At 44.7% G+C, this 22,815-nt stretch overlaps 1 protein-coding gene across 1 annotated transcript; it reads left to right on the top strand.

Annotated features, from left to right (window-relative positions):
* Positions 1 to 654: 654 nt before the first annotated feature.
* Positions 655 to 21,761, top strand: NPEPL1 (aminopeptidase like 1). Its single transcript, XM_077832189.1, has 12 exons — positions 655 to 832; positions 3,236 to 3,421; positions 5,130 to 5,300; positions 8,107 to 8,196; positions 9,037 to 9,118; positions 9,353 to 9,495; positions 10,626 to 10,703; positions 14,783 to 14,883; positions 16,484 to 16,607; positions 18,350 to 18,526; positions 19,587 to 19,697; positions 20,936 to 21,761. The coding sequence occupies exons 1-12, from the start codon at positions 683 to 685 to the stop codon at positions 21,092 to 21,094; spliced, it is 1,572 nt and encodes a 523-aa protein (XP_077688315.1). The 5' UTR covers positions 655 to 682; the 3' UTR covers positions 21,095 to 21,761.
* The last annotated feature ends 1,054 nt before the right edge of the window (positions 21,762 to 22,815 follow it).

Here is a 22,815-nt window from a genome sequence, read left to right as displayed (position 1 = left end):
ACTGGTTGTGGTCTTAGGCTGTCATAGATGTTTGTCCTTGTGGTCAAACCATCCAAGGCCTTTCCCCTTCTTGACCTGTGATCCCCTCTTCCCCACAGAAAGGCCTCTCTTTAACCCCCCTGACCAAAGGCTGCAAAAGCTCAACCGCTCCCCAGCCAGATGCCGGTCACACATTTCTCTTGCTCTCCAAACCCATCCCAGCGCGACGCTCTCCCTCGCCCCTCATCCAGCCTCTTACACACGGGGAGCAGGAAGCCTGAGCTGCTGCCTGTCGCTTGGCCTAGGGGCAGCTGGAAACGTTTCACAGAATCACAGAAGAGCAGGGTTGGAAGAGACCTCAGGAGATCATCGAGTCCAACCCACCGCTCAAGGCAGGACCAACCCCACTACATCATCCCAGCCAGGCCTTTGTCATTTTGAATTTCAGAATTTTTCAGCCAAAAAAAAAAAAAAAAAGCGGGGGGCTCCAGGAGGGGTGATTTTATTTGTTCCTAACCAGCCGCCTCCCCCGCGGCAAGGCGAGGGCGCTGCGAACGGCTGAGCTCGCTGCAAGCCAGAACTCACGGGAGGGACGTGCCCCCGCGCCGCCCTGGGGAGCGCGGCTGTGCCCGGCGCGGCCGCAGGGGGCGCCCGTGGCGGCGCTGCGCGGGGAGGCTGCCGGGCCGGGGCGGCGGGCGGGAAGATGGCGAACGTGCAGCTGGAGTTCCAGGCCAGCGCCGGGGAGGCGGATCCGCAGAGCCGCCCGCTGCTCGTGCTGGGCCAGCTGCACAACCTGCATCGCCTGCCCTGGGCCCAGCTGCGGGGCAAGCTGCAGCCACGAGTCAGCGAGGAGGTGAGGCTGGGCCGGGGGCACGATTCCCCCGCAGCTCGCTGACTGCTGCTCCGTGTCCCTCGCAACCCCCCCCCCGACTCCCCCGGGGCTGCGGGATGCTCCATTCGCGCCCCCCCGGACTTCCCTGCGGGGCTGCGGGGTGCTCCATTCGCGCCCCCCCCGGACTTCCCCCCGGGGCTGCGGGGTGCTCCATTCGCGCCCCCCCCGGACTTCCCCCCGGGGCTGCGGGGTGCTCCATTCGCGCCCCCCCGGACTTCCCCCCGGGGCTGCGGGGTGCTCTATTCGCGCCCCCCCCCCCCCGACTTCCCCGCCCCGGGGTTGCGGGATGCACGGTGTCACCCCGGGGCTGCGGGGTGCTCCATTCGCGCCCCCCGACTTCTCCCCGGAGCTACGGGGTGCACGGTGCCCCCCCTTGCGGGATGCGCGATCCCCCCGACTTCCCCCCCGGGGCTGCGGGGTGCATGCTGTCTCCCTGGGCGCCAGGACGCACGTTCCCGCTCCTCTCTAGGGCCCCTTTTCTCCAGGGCCTCAGGGCGTATGATCTCCCCCAGCTCCACAGGGGCAAAGGTGCAGGAACTGCTGCCCCAACCCCTGGCTTCAAATGGATTCCCTCACATACAGGGTTTGAAATTTGATTTAATGCCCCTCAGCACCTCCACTCTACAAATGGTTCCAGCGCCCCTGCCCAGGGCTGGGTTTCTTTAGGGTCAAGACTGATTATTTTCCCCAGCTCTTTCCCCTGGGTTACTCATTCCACCGGACTGCCAAGTGCATGATTGGGCCCCTGTGTGTGTGTGTGGAGAGAGACTCTGGAGGGCTTAAGGTGCATGATTCCCTCCTGGAGTGGGGTTTGGCTTGGGTGTTCTGGGGGGTGCGTAGTCCCCCTTTGGGGGGGTGTTTAAGCCCCCTGGGCTAAAAATCCCTGGGGGGCTTGTCATTTGAATGAGCATCCTTCTGGGAGTAGTCTCTACCCAATCCCTCTGTGCCTGGGCTCCATCAGAGCATCGTCTTCTTCTAGGGTGAGTTGCACTCTGCTCTAATCTCCTGGCTTTGCAGCTGGTTGAGCCTGCCGCTGCAGGGTGGGGACTGGGAAGGAAATCACAGGGTGTTTGACCCTGCACCTTCATGTGTTTTCTGAGCAGAAATACAGTTGCTGTGACTGGAAGCGACTAGCTATGATTGCCTGTCCTAGGAGAGCAGTTTCTGGTGAAGGGGGCCTCAGAGCCCTGCCTAAGATGGTGGTGTGGTTTCCTTGCTTCTTGCAGCCCCCTACAGGGGATTGGGGCTGGGGGCAGAGTGTTGTGGGGAAGGAGGGCTTAGCAGGGCCCTCTCAAGTGAAATGAGATTTTAAATGTTTCCTTGAAACCCACAAAGCAAAATCCTTTGTCTCTCAATGAATGATGCTTTAAATAGCCCCTCCTCAAAGGAATCCCCCCTCCCGGCTGAGAGACACATGGCAGGTCATTTTCCCAGTAGAGGGGTCTGTAGGGCTTCCAGGCACAACAGTTAAGACAGCAACTTCTGGCAGGAGTCTGTTGTTGTGCTGGAAGTTCTGTGGGATTTGCCATGTGCCCACGGAGGGGACCGTTGCAACTTAAAATGTAGAACTGATCTTACCTTCCCTCTGCTTTGATGGGTGTAAAGTGCTTTATGTTCCTTTGAGGTCACAGGTGTTCTAGCAGTGCCAGGTGAGGATATTGTAACTAATGTAATTATTGAAATATATATTCTTGCATGCCAAATGGCAAGCTTGAGACCTAAATCGCATTTTCAGAAAAGGGTGAAACATATCCTGTGGTTTTTTTCCCCCCTCTCCCAGCTGTTTGGATGGAATGTGTAGATCTGCTTTTATTTTCATGCTCCTAATGACTTTTTAAAAATTATGGGACAACCACAAATATTTTTGCATTATGGTTTTTAGCTTGCTAAATGTGTGGCAGTTCTTGATTGGACTGTGTGTCTCTTGTGAAGAACAATTGGCTCTCATCTCCTTTTTTAATTAAATGGCCATGTGAAATAGCTGTATATTCTATGTTAATAAATCAAACCAGCTTTTTATCACTATTAAAACAGTTTTAATTAAAAAGGCTTTGAATAGCTATTATATAAAATGGCCTGTTTCCATGTTTAATGTAGTATCAAACATAACTTTCACTGCCTGTGGAAGTATGTATCTTCCTGATTAACAAATTGGTTTCCCATATTTAAATTGTGTGTATAAAAACATCATTTAAAAAGCTGCATGTGGATACTGTATTTAAACTCAGGTGCATCGTTCTACACTTTCCGCACCTGAATATTACAGTTGGGCAATCCATCAGAAATACCAAGAGTGAGACTGATAGAAAAGTGTTGTCCTGCCGTTCTTTGTTTTTAATCTGTTTCCCTTTCTCTTCCTCTCAGATATGGCAGGCTGCATTAAGCACTCTGAATCCAAATCCTACCGACAACTGTCCCCTCTACCTGAACTATGCCACCGTAGCTGCTTTACCTTCCAGAGTTAGCAGACACAATAGCCCTTCTGCAGCTCACTTCATCACCCGCCTTGTTCGAAACTGTCTTCCAGGAGGCATCAACAGATGTATTGTTGTAAGTGACAGTTAGAAAGTACCTTTGGTAAAAAGCCAAGTTAAGCATTTTCCTGTATTCGAGGAAGTCTGATCTGTAGAAGGCCTGGTCTGTACTTGAAAGTTATAAAATTATTTCACTCAGGGAGGGCTGGGGTTTTTTATTTGTTTGTTTTTTTACTAAAACAGTTAAAGCAATAAAAGCCCTAGTGTGGACACAATTATACCACCGTAAAGAAGATTTATACTAACATAGTTTGTTCCCTTTTCCATGTTGGGCTAGCTGTACTAGTATATAGCACTTTATAGCAATATGACTGCATCTGTGCTAGGAGGGGTTGGTTGCTTAGGTATAACTCTGCTGGTATAGTTACAGGGTTTTTCTGCACTGCAGCTGGGAAGGTGTTTCCCAGTGCAGGTAGACAGACACGGTAGCTCTGCTCTAGCTAATGCGCTAAAAAGCAGCGTATCTGGGGGGTAGCATGGGCAGTGGCTCAGGCTGGCCACCTGAGTACAAACCCGCTTGGACCCCCTGGACCTGTTGTTGGCATGCTCCCAGCTGCAGTGTAGACATACCCATAATGTGGTACAACTTTCTAGTATAGCCAAGGACTAAGTGGAAGAGCTAGTCTGTGCACAAGGTGAGCACCAGTTTAACTAAATCACTTTAAGAATGGTTTTTACTCTGTTTTTGAATGCACTCTTCATCTGAAATAAGAGTTCAAACAAAGTGTTTGCAGCAATAGATGCCTTGTCTAGACGAGATCTAAGGTGTGACGTTAACACATAGTAGCGAGTGTGTTTTAAAAGTATAATGTAGAAGCAGCCTCCTGCCTTTAATACATGCTACACAACCAGGTTAGGACATATTAGAGGCAATGTGTCTTGTCTACACTAGACTCTTAAAACGTGTTAGCTAACACCTGCTATTGTCAGACCTTAAATCCTAGTCTAGATAAGGATTTAGTTAAACTGCTGCAACTGGAGAGACTTTTTAATTTGATAGGAATCTCCTGTAGACCAGTTTGAAGGTGTCTTTCAGGTTACTGTCAGTAATGAAACTTTCTCTAGATAAACTATTAGGCTATCTACAGCACTCGTCACATGAAAAATTAGTTGGGAGGCCAGTTGGTCTAAGTCTGTTCTGTCTGAGTTAACATTTGTAAAATTTCTCTAAAACAGTTTTCCATTTCCCATTCCTAGTGTAAACTTCAAGAATCTACTGCATGTATCAAGAGCCTGAAGTTAATATTTAGCCTTAGCCATAGTAGTAATTTCCTGTCAGTGTGCTTGGAAAATAGAAGGGCAATTCCCACGCTTCTTAGGCTTTGACTATGCACTAACGTTGAAACGCTTTGACTACAGCAATGTAATTAAATTAGTACACACACCCCAGTGTGGACATACTTACACCTGGATAAAAGTGCTACAGGGTCCTGCAGTACAGCTTATCCCCGTATGGGAAGCGGAAGAAGCAAGACTGGTCTAAGGCCCCTTTATCCCAGTATAACTGTGTCCACACGAGGGGTTATACCAGTATAACTATTTCAGGAAAAAAATCAGTCCCTAACTGAAATAGTTCAACTAGTTTAAAGTCTGCATATAGGCCAGGCCTGAGCTCCTTCTCTTTAATGTCACTGGCACTCTTATCAAGAATAACAGACCCCATAATCCGGTTTCATCCCCTTCTAACACTTTGTGACCCATTTGTCGTCTTGCTGGTATTTCAGATGGTCTGTGAGCGCTCTGAAGTCTTTGCCTCGGCTTGTGCGCTAGCCAGGGCTTTCCCACTGTTTACGCATCGGTCCAGTGCCTCTAGGCGCACAGAGAAGAAAACTGTAACTGTGGAGTTTTTTCTGGTTGGACAGAACAATGGGCCCATAGAAGTGGCAACGCTTAAAGTAAGTTACAGATTTTCCCTCAGTTAGCTGTCACGTTGCTCCTTGTATATCCAGCCCAGTTTTCATTCAGAATTGTTACACTGATATGAATTACCATTCAGTATCTAATGAATGTAGAATATCTGCAGCACCCAAGATAAGAAATGGTCACAGATCAATTCAGTTTTATTATCACTTGCGTGAATATAACTTTATAGCATTCAGAATTAGTAATATTGAAGATATTTTTGCAGAGGTACTTAAAGATCTCAATTAGGGGTCAGACTGCTGTGTCCTCGGAGAACTGTACAAACACATCACACAAAGAGACTTCACTTCTATAATGTTTGTCTTGGGTGCAAGTAATAGATTTTAACCTATGGCCTAATATTGCATTGAATCAGGCATGTGCATGTGTTTCCAGGCAAAGGAAGTTATAGTAAGTTTATCCTGCTTTTATGACGCTGAATTCTACCATTGGTTACATAAGTGCATCTCTCGTTGAAGTCACCAGAAACTGAATGTTTTGGGGCCAGAATGTGGCCTATGGTATTTATATGTGACATTACATCACCTCATGGTTTTATTCTCCCAGTGAAACTTTGTAGCCAGAAATGTAACACTAGGGCAATGTTTCTCAAACTTTTGTACTGGTGATCTCTTTCACACAGCAAACCTATGCGTGCGACCCCCCCCTTATAAATTAAAAACACTTTTTTTTGTATTTAACACTATTATAAATGCTGGAGGCAAAGTGGGGTTTGGGGGTGGAAGCTGACTGCTTGTGACCCCCCATGTAATAACCTTGTGACCCCCTGAGAGGTCACGACCCACAGTTTGAGAACCTCTGCACTAGGGAAATAGAGTTGAGTTGCAAGTCTGTATTATACAGCATGAACTCAGCATATCACTTGATTAGTTGTAGGAACTCCTCAACCATGTTTTTGGCTGTGGTGGAGCAGAAGAAGCCTAGGTTGTCTAGTGTCTCTGAGCTGACGCTTGTCCCTGTCAGAAGATCAGTTAAAATTTTTTCTAGCGTCTGCCTTTGCTTCTGCCCTGACCTGCGAGCTGGATTAGCTACACAACACAAAGTCATGCCACCCCAGCTAATCAGTTTTCGCGAGGATGGCAGGGAAGTATTCATAGATTGGCTAAGGGCAGGATATAGTGGTGTTTATTTCTTTTTTAAAGTGGCTTTCCCAAGCTCTGAGCATCTTTGCTATGACAGTATAGTACAATATAAGGCAGTCGGGTAACAGCAGCTGCTCCTCACCCCAAATGAGAAAACCATAGAATCATAAGACTGAAAGGGATGTCGAGAGGTATAGTCCCCTGCACTCATGGCAGGACTAAGTTGTTCATATGAGTAATGAAAACGGACCCCGTCAGGGAGGCAGGGCCCAAGCCACTTAAGGCTTTATGGCTCAAAACCAACCCTTAGAGCAGAAGTTCTCAAACTGGGGTATGGCCCCCCCGGAGGCGCTGAATACATTCTGCGGGTGGGGGGCAGGGGATATGAGAAGCCGCTGGTAGCAGCACTGCCTTCAGACTTGGGCATCCGGCCAGCAGTTGCTGCTCTCTGCCAGTAGCAGTGCAGAAGTAAGGCTGGCATGGTATGGTATTGCTATATACTTAAATGGCTCTGTTTGAATCTGCACCTTCTCTGTTTTTGATATTGAGTGAGTTGCATGTGGATTTTTTTTATCAGTATATGTACTTGGGTGGCAAGCGGTCATAAACTACTACAGACATACAGAAGGGGGGCGCGATCAAATACGTTTGAGAACCACTGCCCTAGAGTGAAATCCTGACACCTTTTCCCCAATTGAGTTCAGTGAAAAAACTCTCATTGACTTCAGTGAGGCTAGGATTTCACTCTGTAAATTCAGCCCAGAAAATATGAGATGGCTCGTGCAGACCCCAGAGCACTGATGTCTCGTGCTTCCTTTGGGATACACCACTCACCAGGCAGGCCGCTCTGTTCTGCACCATCTCCCTTGTCTGGGCCGGTTTAAGGTGGAGGCCCATGGAGAATGTATTGCTATAGTAAACTTCAGTGTTGAAGCCTCCAGAGTTAATCAACTCTACAGCCTCCCCTCCAAAGAACTAGATCAGGGATCGGCAACCTTTGGCATGCGTCCCATCAGGGAAAACCCCTGGCAGGCCGGGACAGTTTGTTTACCTGCCGCGTCCACGGGTTCAGCCGATCGTGGCTCTCGCCGCGGTTTGCCGTCCCAGGCCAATGGGGGCTGAGGGAAGCGCCACAGGCCGAGGGATGAGCTGGCCGCCCTTCCCGCAGCCCCCACTGGTCTGGAGCAGTGAACCGCAGCCAGTGGGAGCTGTGATCGGCCGAAACTGCGGATGTGGTAGGTAAACAAACTGGCCCGGCCCGCCAGGGGCTTTCCCTGACAGGTCACGTGCCAAAGGTTGCCAATCCCTGGACTATATCATTTCCACAGGCTTCCAGCATAAGCAGCCCACCGTTTATGTGAGCCCTTGGTTATATGAATCGGTTTCATGCCCTCTCCATTGCATTCGTAACTTCACATTGCACTGTGATTGTTCAATAGGACAGTGAAAAAGACTGTTACGTTGTGCTGTCAATTCATGCTGAAACGGAATTCAGTTTCCTTAAGGCACAGCATAATTAATTGGAGTTTAAGAACAGGCAGTGCAAGAGTGTTGGACTTGAACAAGGATCTTTTGCAGTTGGGAATTGGGGAACTGCACATCTTTGTCTTTATGCTGAACCCAATTTCTGTGCAGCATTGTGCAATTAGTCAGCCAACTCTCGTTTGTCTGTGCCTTCCATCTCTTTTATTTCCAGTGTTTGGCAAGTGCTACAGAAGGGGTGAGGCTGGCTGCTCGCATTGTGGACACTCCATGCAATGAGATGAACACTAACAGCTTCCTGGAGGTTGGTGATCCATGTTACAACAGGGTTGCTTATTGGAAGTCTGTCTTGAATGTCACAGTCTAGAAATAATGCTGGCATCTCTTAGTGAAGTCTTGTGCAGTGTGAATGATGGCAGGCATCCCCAAGAAGCTGCTACAGGCTTGTCATTAATGGACCCTTTTGCAGCTCAAGAGCACTGGTGAGTTTGAGGGAAGCCCAGTTAAACAGTTAGATCACGAGTCCGGAAAGCTGGATTCTCTTTCTGACTGTGCCACTGGCTTGTTCCGTGATTTTTGGACAGGTCACTTAAGGCTGATATTTCAGAGGTACTGGATGCTCACAGTTCCCACTGATTCTAGAGTGCTGCCCTCTTTTGGAAATGAGGCCCTTAGCCACTTGTTTCCCATCCGTGAAAAGGGAATGCTATTTAGTTATCACTGTAAAGTGTTTCTGACACTATGGGGTGAAAGGAGCCATATGTGAAAATTAGTTTACTATTATGCAAAGTTTTTGAGAGCATTAACTTTCCTTCTCTATTTCATCATGGCCTGATTATAGGCAAGTGCCTTCTGTGGAGGCTGGCTGACCTTCCTATTTAAAAGCTCCTCTCTCGATCAGAACTTAAAGGCCAGAGTCAGCCCTCACGCTGTCATAAATCAGTGGTATCTCCGCTGAAGTAAAAAGAATTACACTATCAAGAGATCAGCATCAGGCCCAAGATCTTGTACGTTTTGTGGCTTTGCACACAGTGGATGTGTGGGTGGGCATCTTTAGCTTTGGAAAGACACGTACATTCTAATCAACATTGGCTAATTATCATTTTTAATTTTATATATATATTTTTTTATGATAACCTTACAGGAAATCAAAAAAGTTGGCAAGGATCTTGGGATTGTTCCAACCATTATTCGTGATGAGGAGCTGAATGAGAAGGGATTTGGAGGTATGTCTTGCTGAAAGCTCAGTCTTTCATCTTCAGTTTACTTCAGGATAGCGTCCACTTCATTATGACTTTTGTTGTTTACACAAATTGGGCACAATTTTATAGCCCTGAAATTCCCTGTATAACCCCAGGCTGGTTCAAACAGAACACAGTGCCATACATTCCCACCCCCTACCCCCCCCACACACAGAGTTCCCTAACAACAACTCGGGTTTTTCAATCTTTCTTTTCCAGGTATCTATGGAGTTGGCAAAGCAGCTGTGCATCCACCTGCCCTAGCTGTACTCAGTCACACCCCGGATGGTGCTACACAAACCATCGCATGGGTTGGGAAAGGCATTGTGTATGACACCGGAGGCCTCAGCATTAAGGGAAAGGTGTGTAAATGCTGTATCTGTAGATAGAATAGGTGGCTGGGGGAACGTCTACACTTCAGTCAGCACGTGCAGATGTATTCGAACTAGCTTCCTTCTAGCTATGTCAAATGACAAGAGCAGTTAAGCTACAGCAGCACATTCCGCAGCATGTCTCTCCACTGCGTACCCAGGACGGGAACAGATAGCCCATGGTTTGACTACTGTTTTTGTGCTAGCTGGGTCAAAGCTAGCTCAGGTCTGTCTACATGTGCTGCATTCACAGCTCTGATTGCAGCGTAGACGTACCCAGTGTCCTGCTTCCATCTTTGCTTGTGATAAAGTTGAAGTGGATAATTTATGTCAGAAATGTCCGTGGAAAATGAGCTGTTTTTCTTTTGGGTTAAACACTTGTACTTGATCCTTCCCATGTGCACGGTTGCATATCTGTAAACAAGCTATAAGGGTGAAAGTGGCAAATAAGAGTCTGGGAACATGTGGCAAAGCAGTTAAATTGCTGGTATTTTCCTCCTGCAGTAGTTTGCTGCATTAGAAGAAAGCCAGAATTGAAGGGCCTTCGTTCCTGAACACAAAGTCTGATCCTAAGCCCTTCCAAGTCAATGGAAAGACACTCATCAACTTTAACTCATGTCAGGCCCATAGAAAACATTGCAGCCTGTTAACTTTATATACTGAAATAGCAACAGAAGTTTAGTATTTTCAGTTTTAAAACAGGATCCGGTAAGAGCCAGACAGAAACAACGTCTGGAGAATTGACTGTATTTAACATAAAATTGGCTTGTCGAGGATGCAGATCATGTTGTGAAAGCTTCGCTTGTGTAGCAAAAAAGTGCAAGCAGTTCATTTTCACTGGGTTAGCAATAGCATTTGTACGTTTTGTGTCTTAAAAGTTTAAGGTGCAGAGCAAGAGTTAACACTTTGGAAAGTGATTGTAATTTCACACAGGGTGAGAGACCCTCCTGATCTGTGTATTGTAGACAAGCCCTCACAAGACGAGAGGTAAGGTTGCATCAGAGATTCTAGTTTTAACAGGGACTAAAACTGTGACTCTACCTTATGTTTTTGACTTCTCACGCAAACACACACACACACACACACACACACAAAAATATATATATTTCTGTTTTAAATAGACCACTATGCCTGGCATGAAACGTGACTGTGGCGGAGCAGCTGCTGTTTTGGGTGCCTTCAAAGCCACGGTAAAGCAAGTAAGTGAAATCTTAGTCAACATAACTTAGATCAGAATTCTTGCCTAAGTTTACGTATTCCCAAGAAGATGCCGTCTTGTCTAGTGGTGCGTTCCCTGGACTGGGGCCTAGGAGCGCCAGAGTTCTAACTGTTAGTTGCCTTGGACAACTTGCTACAGATCAGTGCCTGTCTCTGTAAAATGGGGAGGTTGCTGTTTTACATACATCACTGGGGTCTTGGGAATTAATGTTTGTAAAGCACTAGGGCCCCGATTCGGGAAACCACTTTCCCAAACCGGAACCTATATATGTAAGTTGCTAAATATGCTCCTATCCTGAGGATTTCATTGATGCTAGTTCTTAGGTCACATCCATTCTGCAGAATTGTTGGTAGCTGCTGTTGCTGAGAAGAATAATGTCTTTGTGTTAGCACTACATAACAATGTAAGAGTGTTGCTCTTCTCTTCCTGCGCTATTGTTATGTAGTGTTGTCATATGCTGTTAATCATCTGCCTCAGGTGAGGGCATTGGGTGTTTTCCTTATTGTCAGCAAACAGGTAGATAAGGTATGAACACTGGGAAAACAGGCTTATCTTTCCCCAGTTTATGGTCTTACAAGGAGCTGGCTTTTGGTTTGCTGCTGTGGCCAGAAGGTAGAAGGACACCAACATAAAGCCAAACCTTGAAATATTGGGAACCCTTCTGAGTAATAATAATAAACCTAGCATGGATGCTGCCAGAGGGATTCAGCTTTCACCACAAATCCAGTCACTGTAAGTCTTGCTGATGGAGTCACCCTTGCCTCCAAGAAATATCCAGGGTTCAAAGAACATTTGCTGCTGTGGATTAACATATAGGTCTAAGAGAAGATCTGTCCAGGAGGTGGTCAGGTGCCAAACTTCCATTTCGCAGCAATTTACTATGACTTTAGCTGTGTGTTTGGCCATAACAGGAGCGTTTGATGTTGAGGGACTATAAACCTCATAGTTATCTGCAGAGACTTGCAGTTGGAAGCAAATTTGCAAGGAGCAACTTACGTGAAGCTGCTAGCTCTGTAACTCTCATGCCTCAAATAGTTTAAATCTCTCACACAATTCCAAAGGACAAGGCAGAATTTTCACAGCACTCCGATGGGACTACAAAAGCCGTGTCTGTCGTCAACCTGACAACTTGACTTAGTTTTATACTAAGTATTCCTCAGTGATTGTGCACCAAAGATTTACAAGTGCCTGTGTTGCCTAATTGTGTGCAGTTATTGCTCACAATCGTGATAAATGTGCATGGAAATGGCTGGTCATTTTCACACACAATTACTATGACTGTGCAATATGGCAGTAAAATTAGTCTGGGCAAATTAAGCCTGCAAAGGCTGTTGTATTGCTCAGAAAATCCAGGCCTGCATATTTTTAAACTCCAAGATTCTATTGCCTAGTTTTAAAATGTCTAGAATAAATGTAAGGTAAATAAGCCCAAAAAGAAGCTATCTTCAAAGTTGTAGTTTGGACAGTAGAGGAGTATTCATTTTTGTTACTCATTTAAGGTATTTTAAAAGCAACGTGTAGAGCCTGCAAAAGTAACCAACAGGATTCAGTCATCTGTCGGGGACATTTAATAATGGGATGGAATGTCCACCTTTCTCAGCATTAGTTTAGCTGCATTTCCTATTTAGAGGAGTAAATATAAACCCGCTTGGTGGAATTCCTTTTATGGAAAATGAATAGAACAGCTTTTTGTCATGCAGACCAACTTTGCCCAGCAGGGGGTTCTGGTTAGCACAGTGTCTCTTGTATCCCTTTGTTTGTAAAGTACCCCAGCTCTTGTGTGTGAGGTTATTTGATGGTTCCCTGCTGCCGTCCGTTTGTAGGAATGGTTGTTGGCTTTATTTTACAACGTACAAAGAGCCAATCAAACTCTTTGGACTTAAGACCATGAGCTGGCTCAGCAAGTCCTGGCGTCTCTAGCAGGTGAAGCTTATCAAAAGATCCCTAGTGAAACTGACCTCTGACGCAACCGAGAGTTTGCTTCTTTTAAAAGCAGCTGGTGCTGTTGAAAATTGTGAAAGGGGATCAAAGCAGATTTATTTATTTATTAAGACACAGCTGCCACACTTTCCTCCTTCTCCCCTACTAAAAAAAGCCCCCCCCCCCCCCCATCCCAGGGTACTCGGCATGTTGTACACATGAAAACAATGATATATTCTAAAATGTCATCAAACAAAACACAAATATAAAGTGGTTATAAACCAGAAAAAAACAGAGTGGGACTTAATCAGAAAGAGAGAAAAAGAGGGAATGGAAAATACAAATTATTTGCCAGCTCCTAAGAGTATGCCTTGTAGCTCACAGCAAAATAGGAGACCACACCGTGATAATTCTTTTTTGTTGTGAGACACCTTATGGTACCATTTAGAAGTGGGGGAACCATAGGAATTGCTGTATTGGATCGGACCTGTGGACTGGATGGACAAGTATCTTGTCTCTTATGGACGTTGAGGTGTGAGAAACCCTGCAGTAGACTGGTATGGGATGGGAAGTGATGCATTGACACACGTGAATACCATACTCTAGGACTCCCAGTCGTCTTCCAAATGAAGTCTCCATAGTGGAATTTCTTAAAGTCAGGAGGCATTGGCATGTTCTCTACAGGGAGATTGCTAATTATAACTAGGCCCTGCAGGGCAATGAACAGATAATGGGCAGTAAGTCACGCAGCTTGTCTGGAGAATCGACCTTCCTGCAGATCTCTTCTGGCATCTGGTTCAATCCGGTTGGGGTCCACGTAGTCAGGCAGTTGTCCTTTTAGGGTTCCTCTTTAGAAGGCTTACAGTTTACAAATGGTTGTAGACCAACTGTTGTTGTATCTGTCCTTCTTCATAACTACTACAGGCTTTTCCATGAGCTTTCCATAAGTGATAGGGATGGGAGCAATTTATTAAAGGCCCCCAAGTTATAGTCTTTGGCATCACTCAAGAGTAAAACAGAAGTAATAGAAAACACAAGCATTGGAAAATAAAAGCCCATTCATCATGAACTACTTTTTAACATGCTGTCACAAGTCTTTATAATTGTCATGTTCAAAGGATTTATTATCTGAATCTTTTATTTGTGGCTAGAGATGATTAAGTAGCTAGAAATATTGGCCCAGATGTCCCTAGTCTCTGTGTTTTGAGGATGTCTTTAGGGCTGTATTGAGGTTGAACATGTGCAGTAGCACATCTTTGAAAATCTGCACCACTGTTGTTCATATAATAATACTCTGGTTTTATGTATAAGGAGCTTGTCTTAATAGGGGCCTGATCCAAAGCCCATGGAAGTCAGTTAGAAGACACCCATCAACTTCAATAGGCTTTGGAAGTTGCTGGTCAAAAAGAGCAAAACTAATTTGCAAAAACTTCTAGATTATTTTTATCGAAGAATCAGATTTCACAAAGTTTCAACCAGCTCTGTTGATGCAGACATCTTGAACAGAAGACACTTTAATTCTGATGTCACAGAGCTTAAGGCCAGAAGAGACCACTATGTCATCTAATCTGACCTCCTGTATATCATAGCCCACCAGCGCCGCACACTCAACCCAACAACAGTCCGAAATAAACGACACCCACAGAGACTAAACTTTTATGTGCCAGAGAGTGAAAGAGGCTGAATTCAGTGATTTATGCAGCTGGCAAAGACTTTAGTTCCCCTCCCTAACACACACATACACAAGATCTCTCTTCTCAGCATGTGCTGCTTTCCTTCTGTTAGGTTCCTTGTTATCTCTCCACTGAAAACTCAGAAGCTACAAATCAATGTACTTGTACGCTGTCTTTTTTTAATTATTTGTATTACCAAAGCACCTGGGAGCCCCAGTCATGGATCGGGATTCCATTGTGCTAGGCATTGTACAAACACAGAACAAAAAGATAGTCCCTGCCCCAGTGAGTTTACATATCTTGATATCCGCTGCAGGCTAGAAGCCACTTGTCCCAGATTTTGCATGTGATAAATGCATTTCATGGTAATAGTTCTATCTAAAAGCCATAATCCCTCATTAATTTCAGTCCCAGTAAACTACTATGTACATTATGTTGAATTGCATCTCTCCTCTTATTGTTACAGGGCTTTAAAGACAATCTTCATGCTGTTTTTTGCTTGGCTGAAAATTCTGTTGGGCCTAATTCAACAAGACCTGATGACATCCATGTCCTTTACTCGGGAAAGTAAGATTGTCTGTCCCTTTCATAGACCTGTTTAGTAGTGCTTTGTCTCTCCACTTTATTTGTTCAAGTGAACAACAGGTATAGCTGTAGAATCTATTTTCTTATATCGTAAGCTCTTAGAGGGGCAAGGACCTTTTATTGTTGTCATTCTGTGTTTGTACAGCAGCTAGCATAACGGGGTGCTGATCCAGCACGAGGGTCGTAGATGCTACCGCAATACAAATGATAAATGCTCATATCATTGATACATTTCCCTTCTATAGCCACATGCCAAATGAAATCCACGCTACCTTACCTAAGTAACTGAGAATAAATCAAACAATATTAACATCTGCAGTAAGTTTTAAATTGGAGAATATAAAGAAACAAAAGATAGTTATGAGGTGTTTATTGTACGCAATATTATGCTGTAAAAATCTCATGTTACATCTCTGTTGTCAGCTAGAGCTGGTTGAAAAATGGGATGGGGATGGAAAATGACAATTTTCATCCTCGTTTTCCCTTTTGAAATTTCAAAATCTGAAAAAATTAAACCAGGTTTTTTGACAAATCTTTGCAACGAAATCTTCATCAGTATCTTGAAAATCTGCTCATTAAGTCCTGAAATGGGCTTCGATAATAAAGGATTCTTACCTGATTCCCAGACAACTGTTCTGTCATTAAAGAATCTGTATCAAGCGCTTGGGATAAAGCTACTCTTATTCACTGCTTACTTTTAGCATTGAATGGGAGAGCAAATATCACCCTTTTCTTTGAAGAGCAGTCATGGAAATGACATTGGGAAAGCGACTACCCTAAAAGTATGAAATAGAACATCACAACCTGTGTCTTTGGCTGAAAGTTTGGAGCTGTTTGCATGAAATCTCACCATTTCACAAGAACATTTTCACACAAGAGTTAACTTTTTTTCCCTGAGATGCAGCTGCGGGGGAGACCCTCAAAGTTTTACAGGTTCCCTGGAAAATGACAGTTTTTCTGAGTGCAAACCAAAATACAAAAACCTCTAATTTCATTCCCCTCCCTCCCCCCCCCCAAATCCTGATGCCACTATTTCACATAGCCGTAGTTGTGAGTTTCCTGTGTGTTTAGAAGTGGATGCTTTCTTCTGGCTAGCCCGTTGTAAGATATTGTTATAATCTGATTCCCCTCTGAGCAGAACAGCATCAGATTTTGTCCATTTTCATCCTGGCTTTGTAGAGTCCCAGTTCCAGTAATAGGTTAGGATTGCCTGAGTGTTTAGGGCTCTTTAAGCTGAAGATAGGTAGCTGTTGTTGTTCGTGTATATTCTTATTTATGTTGCAATAGTGCCTAGAAATCCCAGCCCCATTGTGCGAGAGACTGTACAAACCCAATAGAAAGATGGTCCCTGCTCTGCAGACTGTAGGATCTATGATAAAGCCAGCATTAGTCGCTCAGGTACGCTCTGTTGTGGAACTTTAAAGGAAAGGGTCCCTTGCTTCAAATAAGAAGTAAATGCATTTTCTTTATATTTTTCGCTTTGCAGCAGTGTTGGCTCTTAGAGCTGCTGAGCAGGATCTCTTTGCAGACGTCATTCCCAACCTGAAGCGTTGTTGCATTAAATAACATGTCTTCTTCCTAGAACTGTGGAAATCAACAATACTGATGCAGAGGGCAGACTGGTGTTGGCTGATGGAGTTGCATATGCGTGCAAGGATCTCGGAGCTGATATCATTCTTGACATGGCCACTCTCACTGGAGCTCAGGTACTTGTTTGCAAAGCCTCTGGGTTGCTGGAGGACAGCTTTTTATTGTAATGGCCCCATGCCACCACTGTAGGTTGTCTGTGGAGACATCAAGCTGCACTTTTAGCTACAAACCACAGGTCTCTACAACTTGAGCTGGAGAAGTAACTCTGTTAGCTAGCAGCAGTAAAAGGCTGTTATCCTCTACATGAACCAGCCACCAGAGGGGAATACGACACACTTTGCCAGCGTGTTACATTTATAACTACGTTAGTCAGACATGGTTTGTGTACCTTGTGGGCTTTTATATCTTATACATAATTGAGTAAAAAAATGAAGTTTATTCAGACACAAATGAAACTCATGTAAATGCTCCAGTATTATTCAAAAGTTGACAGTTTTATCAATTTCTCCTTGAGAGAACTTAAACCAGTGTTTAAGATGCTGTTGTCAGTTTTCATGGTCTGATCCTGTTCCCATTGAAGTCCCTGGTGGGTTTATCTGAGCTGGAGGTAATAACCATCAATAATGGTGAACACATGGGTGTTTCTAAATTCAGCCTAGCAAATTTGGCTCATCACTTTGGCTTAGGCACAAGACATGTGTTGTATGAAGGAGTGAAATGTTGTTAGGCTTTATAATCATCACAAGGACGGGTAAGAGAACTTTGTGCTTGGCCTAGCACATTTTTATCTGATGTTGTAACTATAGCTGGATATTGTTTAACAGTTGCAAGAGCTGGAAGTTCTATACGAGATTGAGATTAGTGGGCCAGACCTTCAGCTGATGTAAATCACACTAGTTCCTTAGAAGTTAGTGGAGCTATGCTGATTTCCACCAGCTGAGTATCTGGCCCGGCATCTGCAGTTAATTATTTGGCAAAGTCTTGATTTACAAGGTATGTTATATAATGTAGGGCATATGTTACACACAGTATATATTAGTAAAAGGGTAAAAACTGACATTGAAATATCACTTTTGTAAACCACTGTAACATTTTTATAGAAGATAGTGTGGACAGACAGTAGTTCCTGTGATGAGATCTAGCCTGGATGGTCTGGGGGTAGAATTAGTCTTCATTGAAAAATTGGGCAGTTCCTGGAAGCATGCTGTTTGCATTCATCAGGGGTTGTGCATGCCAATGTAACAGTGCCCTTTTGAAAACTTGCCTTATGTCTGCCCTGTGGTACCAGTGTGGAAAACACTAACAACATATGGCTTCTCGGTTTCAGGTCGAATCCAAGACCTAAATGCAGATCTAGGGTGAAATGACTTTTCCTATGAAGGGTCCTGCATTCACAATGTCCATGTTATCTGTGGTTGACACAAAATGCTAGGTTGGTTCTATGTGCATGTGAGCCATCTTATTTATTATTCATTGCTGGACCAACAAACATGGGGAGTGTAGTCATACGGCCGTATCGTTTGTTGGCTATGAAACCCCAGGGAGATGTTTGTGTGTCTGCTGTTGTGTTAGCCTAGATGAGTGTGGAATATTTCACTTGGAAATGGATTTCTTATCACAAATGTAAAATGTTTTGATGATGCCCAGAACCCCTCTGTTTATTTATAACACCTCAGTCTTTTTCCTTCGTTTTCAGATATGTTTTCTAAGTGGGAATTTTCTTGATAGCCATGTTCTGTGGCAGGCAACTGCTAGCGCCAAGTAGGGAGCAGAAAATTGTTCTATCCAGCACGTCCGCTAAAGAGTTTGGGACTAAACCCATATTAATCCTACCCGGTTGTGTCTTATCCCTCACTAGGGAATTGCCACAGGGAAATACCATGCTGCTGTCCTCACCAACAATGAAGATTGGGAGAAGGCCTGTGTTATAGCTGGCAGGAACTGCGGAGACCTGGTCCATCCTCTTGTGTATTGTCCTGAGCTCCATTTTAGTGAATTTACCTCTGCTGTAGCTGATATGAAGAACTCTGTGGCAGTAGGTTGTGTTTTTTTTTATTATTATTATTATTTATTCCCTTATTTAATCAGAATTGTTCAGGCCAGACTCCCGGTGCATGTTCTGCATAATGCACCAGTTGTAGGAGGGGCTAGAAGATACAAAGATGATGTATGGGAAGTTAGTAAAAGCTTTTAGAAACCAACCTACCTGCCTGCCATTGACACTTGCAAACAACTCTGTTTTTGACAAAGGGAGCAAGGCTGGGCCTCAGGTCTGACTGTGGTGACTCCAGCTGTTGACCTTGGTACATCTAAGCTAAACAAGTGCCAAAATGTTTTGGGGGTTGGAATTGGTGTGATGGAGGATTCTGCATTGCCTTCTTAACTACCACATGCATCATGGCTGTGTAACCCACCCCTTCTGCCCCAGTAAAAGTACAATGGTTCTGTTTAGTAAGGGGAAAGGAGGTAAGGAGAAAACACAGCTGAGTGGGGAGAGCCGATAACTCCAGAAAGGAGCAGCAAGCGTTAATTCATTCTTGCATACCTGAGAACTTGCTGGCATATACTAAGGCCAGCCTTAAGTTACGGCTTTTAAGAGTGCCTTATGAGAGATGGATTTGTACGTTGTCTTCTGAAACAGTGGTTCTCAGCCAGGGGTCTGGGGGCCACAAGCAGATTTCAGGAAGGCCGCCAAGCAGGACCGGCATTAGACTTGCTGGGACCCAGGGCAGAGAGCCAAAGCCCCACCGCATGGGGCTGAAGCCCAGGGCTCCAAGCCCTGCCACCCGGGGCTGAAGTCGAAACCTGAGCAACTTAGCTTCACAGGGCCTCCTGTGGCGCCGGGCCACAGGCAATAGCCCTGCTTGCTGCCCCCTATGCTGGTCCTGGTTTTTATATGCAGAAAAACAGTGGTGGCGCAGACCGGTTGTGGAATTTTTATAGCATGTTGTGGGGGCCTCAGAAAGAAAAAGGTTTAGAACCCCTCTTCTAAAATGGTGGGTAATGTAAAGAAATTGTTAGGAGTTATTTTTAGACAAATAATATTTTTAAAGACAAATTATCTCACAAAAACAAACTTTTTATTGTTTCTCCAGGACAGAGACAATACTCCGAGCTCCTGTGCTGGGCTCTTTATTGCTTCTCACATTGGTTTCGATTGGTCTGGTGTCTGGGTCCATATAGACATTGCAGCACCTGTCCATGCGGTGAGTGTGTTAATTTGTCGTGTGAAATATCACCTTTCCTGCCTGCTGCTTTTGCAGAGCTCTCTGCTGTGGAGTGGGGGAATTAGAAAGAAAAGCTTTCTTGTAGGAAGCAATGACTGTACAAAGAGATCTAGATTTTAGAAAGATAACTGCTTTATTCTGGCAACTTATTTGGGTTTTTTTATTTAAAAAAAATCTCTAAATGTTACTTAGTCTAATTTCTGATTTCAACAGCATGTGCTTTCTTAACCCAACTAAATGCCTTTTACAGATTTAAGAAATGAGTACATAACATGTGCTAAGTGATTTAGCCCAATATCCTCTCATGGTGGTTTGCTTTGTTGTGTCTGTTCCCGATTGGCTTGTCCAGGCTGCCTGTCAAATTTCTGTGGGGCTCTATCTGCTCCCTCAATGCCTCAGCAGATATTTGCACCCTCATTCTTCTCTTGCTAACCAACTAGCTGCTTTGCTGTTTTTAAAAAACAAAACAAAATTGTACAGCTGGATTTTCCTCTCTGGTATTGAATTGTGGATTCTCTGCTGTGAGAGGGGTTAGGATAAACACAACACAGTAATTGTCAGTCTCTCTCTGATGCAAATCAACTGTACTCTGCCTCCTACTAAACTACAGTAGAGTGCAAACTTCACCCACTCACCAGTATCAGCCGTAACTTAACCCACAAAGTACAGTTCCAGAGAAACAGAGGAGGCTTCTCTTATAGAGCAACCATGTACTACTTCCAACTCATCTGTAGATCAGTTTCATAGAATAGTTCTTGCTTTGATGTTAAAGATCATTGTAAAGGATGTTGTGCTGTGTTCATTTGTATTATTACAGAGCAGACTGGGATTTCTGCATTAATAGTGTGTATGTTTCTAGACATCTGCATATCTTAAATTATTAGTGGGATTCTCCGTTTTTCTCCTTTATGTGTGGTGCCCACTTATTTAGCACTTTCATTTCAGCAGGATCCCTCAGAAATGCATGCCTGTGAGCACGCTGCCAGCTTCTTCAGAGTTCTGCCTAGTGCGGCATAAAAGGTGGGATTTTCCAAAGCAGCTAAGGGAGTTGGACATCCCACTCCCTAGGCACTTTGGAAAATGCCACCCCAAGAATGTGAGCAGACTCATGGGTCAGCTCTCTGTCTGGATGTGCCTGGATTCTACTTGGAAAAGAGTGAGGATGAGTGCAATACCCAAGTGATATTAAAATCTGAAGTGTACCCATTTTTTTCTAGGGCGAACGAGCTACTGGTTATGGAGTGGCTTTGTTGCTGTCCCTGTTTGGCCGTGCATCCGAAGATCCTCTGCTGAACATGGTGTCCCCTCTGGGATGCAATGGAGACTCTCCAGATGAGGAGATGGAGAGAGATTCTAAAAGGCGACGCCTTGTTTAATGTTCCCCAGCACTTACCGATGGGGCGCCTGTATTACCTCACCTTGCACCGATCTGTTCTGAAGCAAAGAAAATACCACATTTGGGAAACTGCCATTTTTTTTTAACTGTCATGATGAGATCAATTACTTATTTCTGATGAAATGGCCTATTCTTTTGTTTTTTAAACTATTTGTGCACACAGTTGCTGAACAACATTGACCTTGCAATCTCTGAGCTCCGCTAGCTTTAGTGGAGGGAGGGAAATGTCCTCCTTAAAGCACCTCTCAAAACTTGCTGAGTGCATTAATGCATGAATAAGCCACTGCAACTCTTGCTTCCCAGGCCTTCTGATTTCCTTTGTTACTTTCCATGAGGTTTTATTGATTCTTACAGGCCCCACTGCTTCTCACAACAGAGTTATTTGAGGAAGAAAAAACCACTGTAGGCTCGGCTTATTCCATGGCAATTCAGCTTAGCAGCAAAGAAGGTCTAATGGGAAAAGGCTTTTTATTTTAGTAAGGGGCAGAACCTGCATGTTAAGCTTTTGCTGACCATTACAATCAACAAAAGAGTGGGCCAAAATGCAATTCCATGTCGCTCTTACTCTTTCAGATAACGGAACATATTCACTTTGAAAGAAAAAAAGAAATAGTGGGACTATGAATAAACTTGGTTTACAAAGCAAAGTGGCTGTTTGCTTCTGTCTGCTTCGCACATGCATGGTCTGAGTTTATTAAAGCCATTTGTGTATCCCAACATGGAACTTCATGGCATTATTTGTATTTCCGAAAGTACTGGGTGTTCCTCAAACGAGAGTCTGAATGGACTGCGCTGTGCAAGTTCTCACGCCCAGCTCTACTGCTGCACTTCAGATCAGACCCACCGCACTCTTTTTCCTCCCAGGAGCTGCTGCCACTTGTGCTGAATGACTAGGTGCAGAGGAGCTTCCGCTAATGACTGGAATGAGAATACCAAATTCTCTCACTTGATTCACTGAACAGAGATTAAGGGCTTGTTGTGCTAGGTACTGTGCACACACACAGTGAGAGACAGACCCTGTCCGGAGGAGCTTCTAGTCTAAATAGACAAGACAGACAGGATCTTGGGAGGGGAACCAGGCACGGAGGAGAGAAGTGACTTTCCCAGAGTTTCACAGCTTGGCAGAACTGGAAATAGAAACCCTAGGGCTCCTGATGCTCAGTCCAGTGCCCTGTCCGCTGGAGGCATGCTGCCTCCTCAGACATTTTTATTTGTAAAAGAACTGCCCTACTCCATCCTCTTGTCCCTATGCTGGGGTACCATCCTGGATACCATTCAGGTAACCCCTCCATTTTAACCTAACAAAACATTGCCCAATACCCCTGTTCTCTTCTGCCAACCCATTTTTCAGTGATTCTGCAGCGAGGAAAAAGTGGATGAACTCTCACCTGGAAGGAGTGAGTATCCACTTAAAAGCAGAGCAAGATAGAAAACCTCTCCAAACTATGAAGTAGAATATTAGTTGGGTAAAGACTGTGGTAGAGACCTCTTAAGAATTGAAGGGACCTTAGGCCTAGCTAGAGAGATCATGCCCTGCCCCATTCTGTTCTTTTATTTTGTCTTGGAATGGTTTGTTTTTATGTTCTAAACTGGAATGTTTGCACATCTTGAGTCTGTGCATTTTGTCCAATGAGCACTGGAAGCCTCATCACCCATGTCCTAGTACCCCTTTAAGTGTTTTTTTAAAATCTTGCATTTGAA

Source organism: Eretmochelys imbricata, chromosome 13 (assembly GCF_965152235.1).
Source record: "Eretmochelys imbricata isolate rEreImb1 chromosome 13, rEreImb1.hap1, whole genome shotgun sequence".
NCBI classification, from domain to species: Eukaryota; Metazoa; Chordata; order Testudines; family Cheloniidae; genus Eretmochelys; species Eretmochelys imbricata.
This window is presented reverse-complemented; position numbering and strand designations above follow the sequence as displayed.

Excerpts from the sequence above, each read along its gene's own strand:
- NPEPL1 (XM_077832189.1), top strand. The coding sequence starts at position 683 with ATGGCGAACGTGCAGCTGGAGTTCCAGGCCAGCGCCGGGGAGGCGGAT. Across the intron at positions 3,422-5,129 it reads GCATCAACAGATGTATTGTT|ATGGTCTGTGAGCGCTCTGA; the intron begins GTAAGTGACAGT and ends CTGGTATTTCAG. Across the intron at positions 14,884-16,483 it reads CATGTCCTTTACTCGGGAAA|AACTGTGGAAATCAACAATA; the intron begins GTAAGATTGTCT and ends TCTTCTTCCTAG.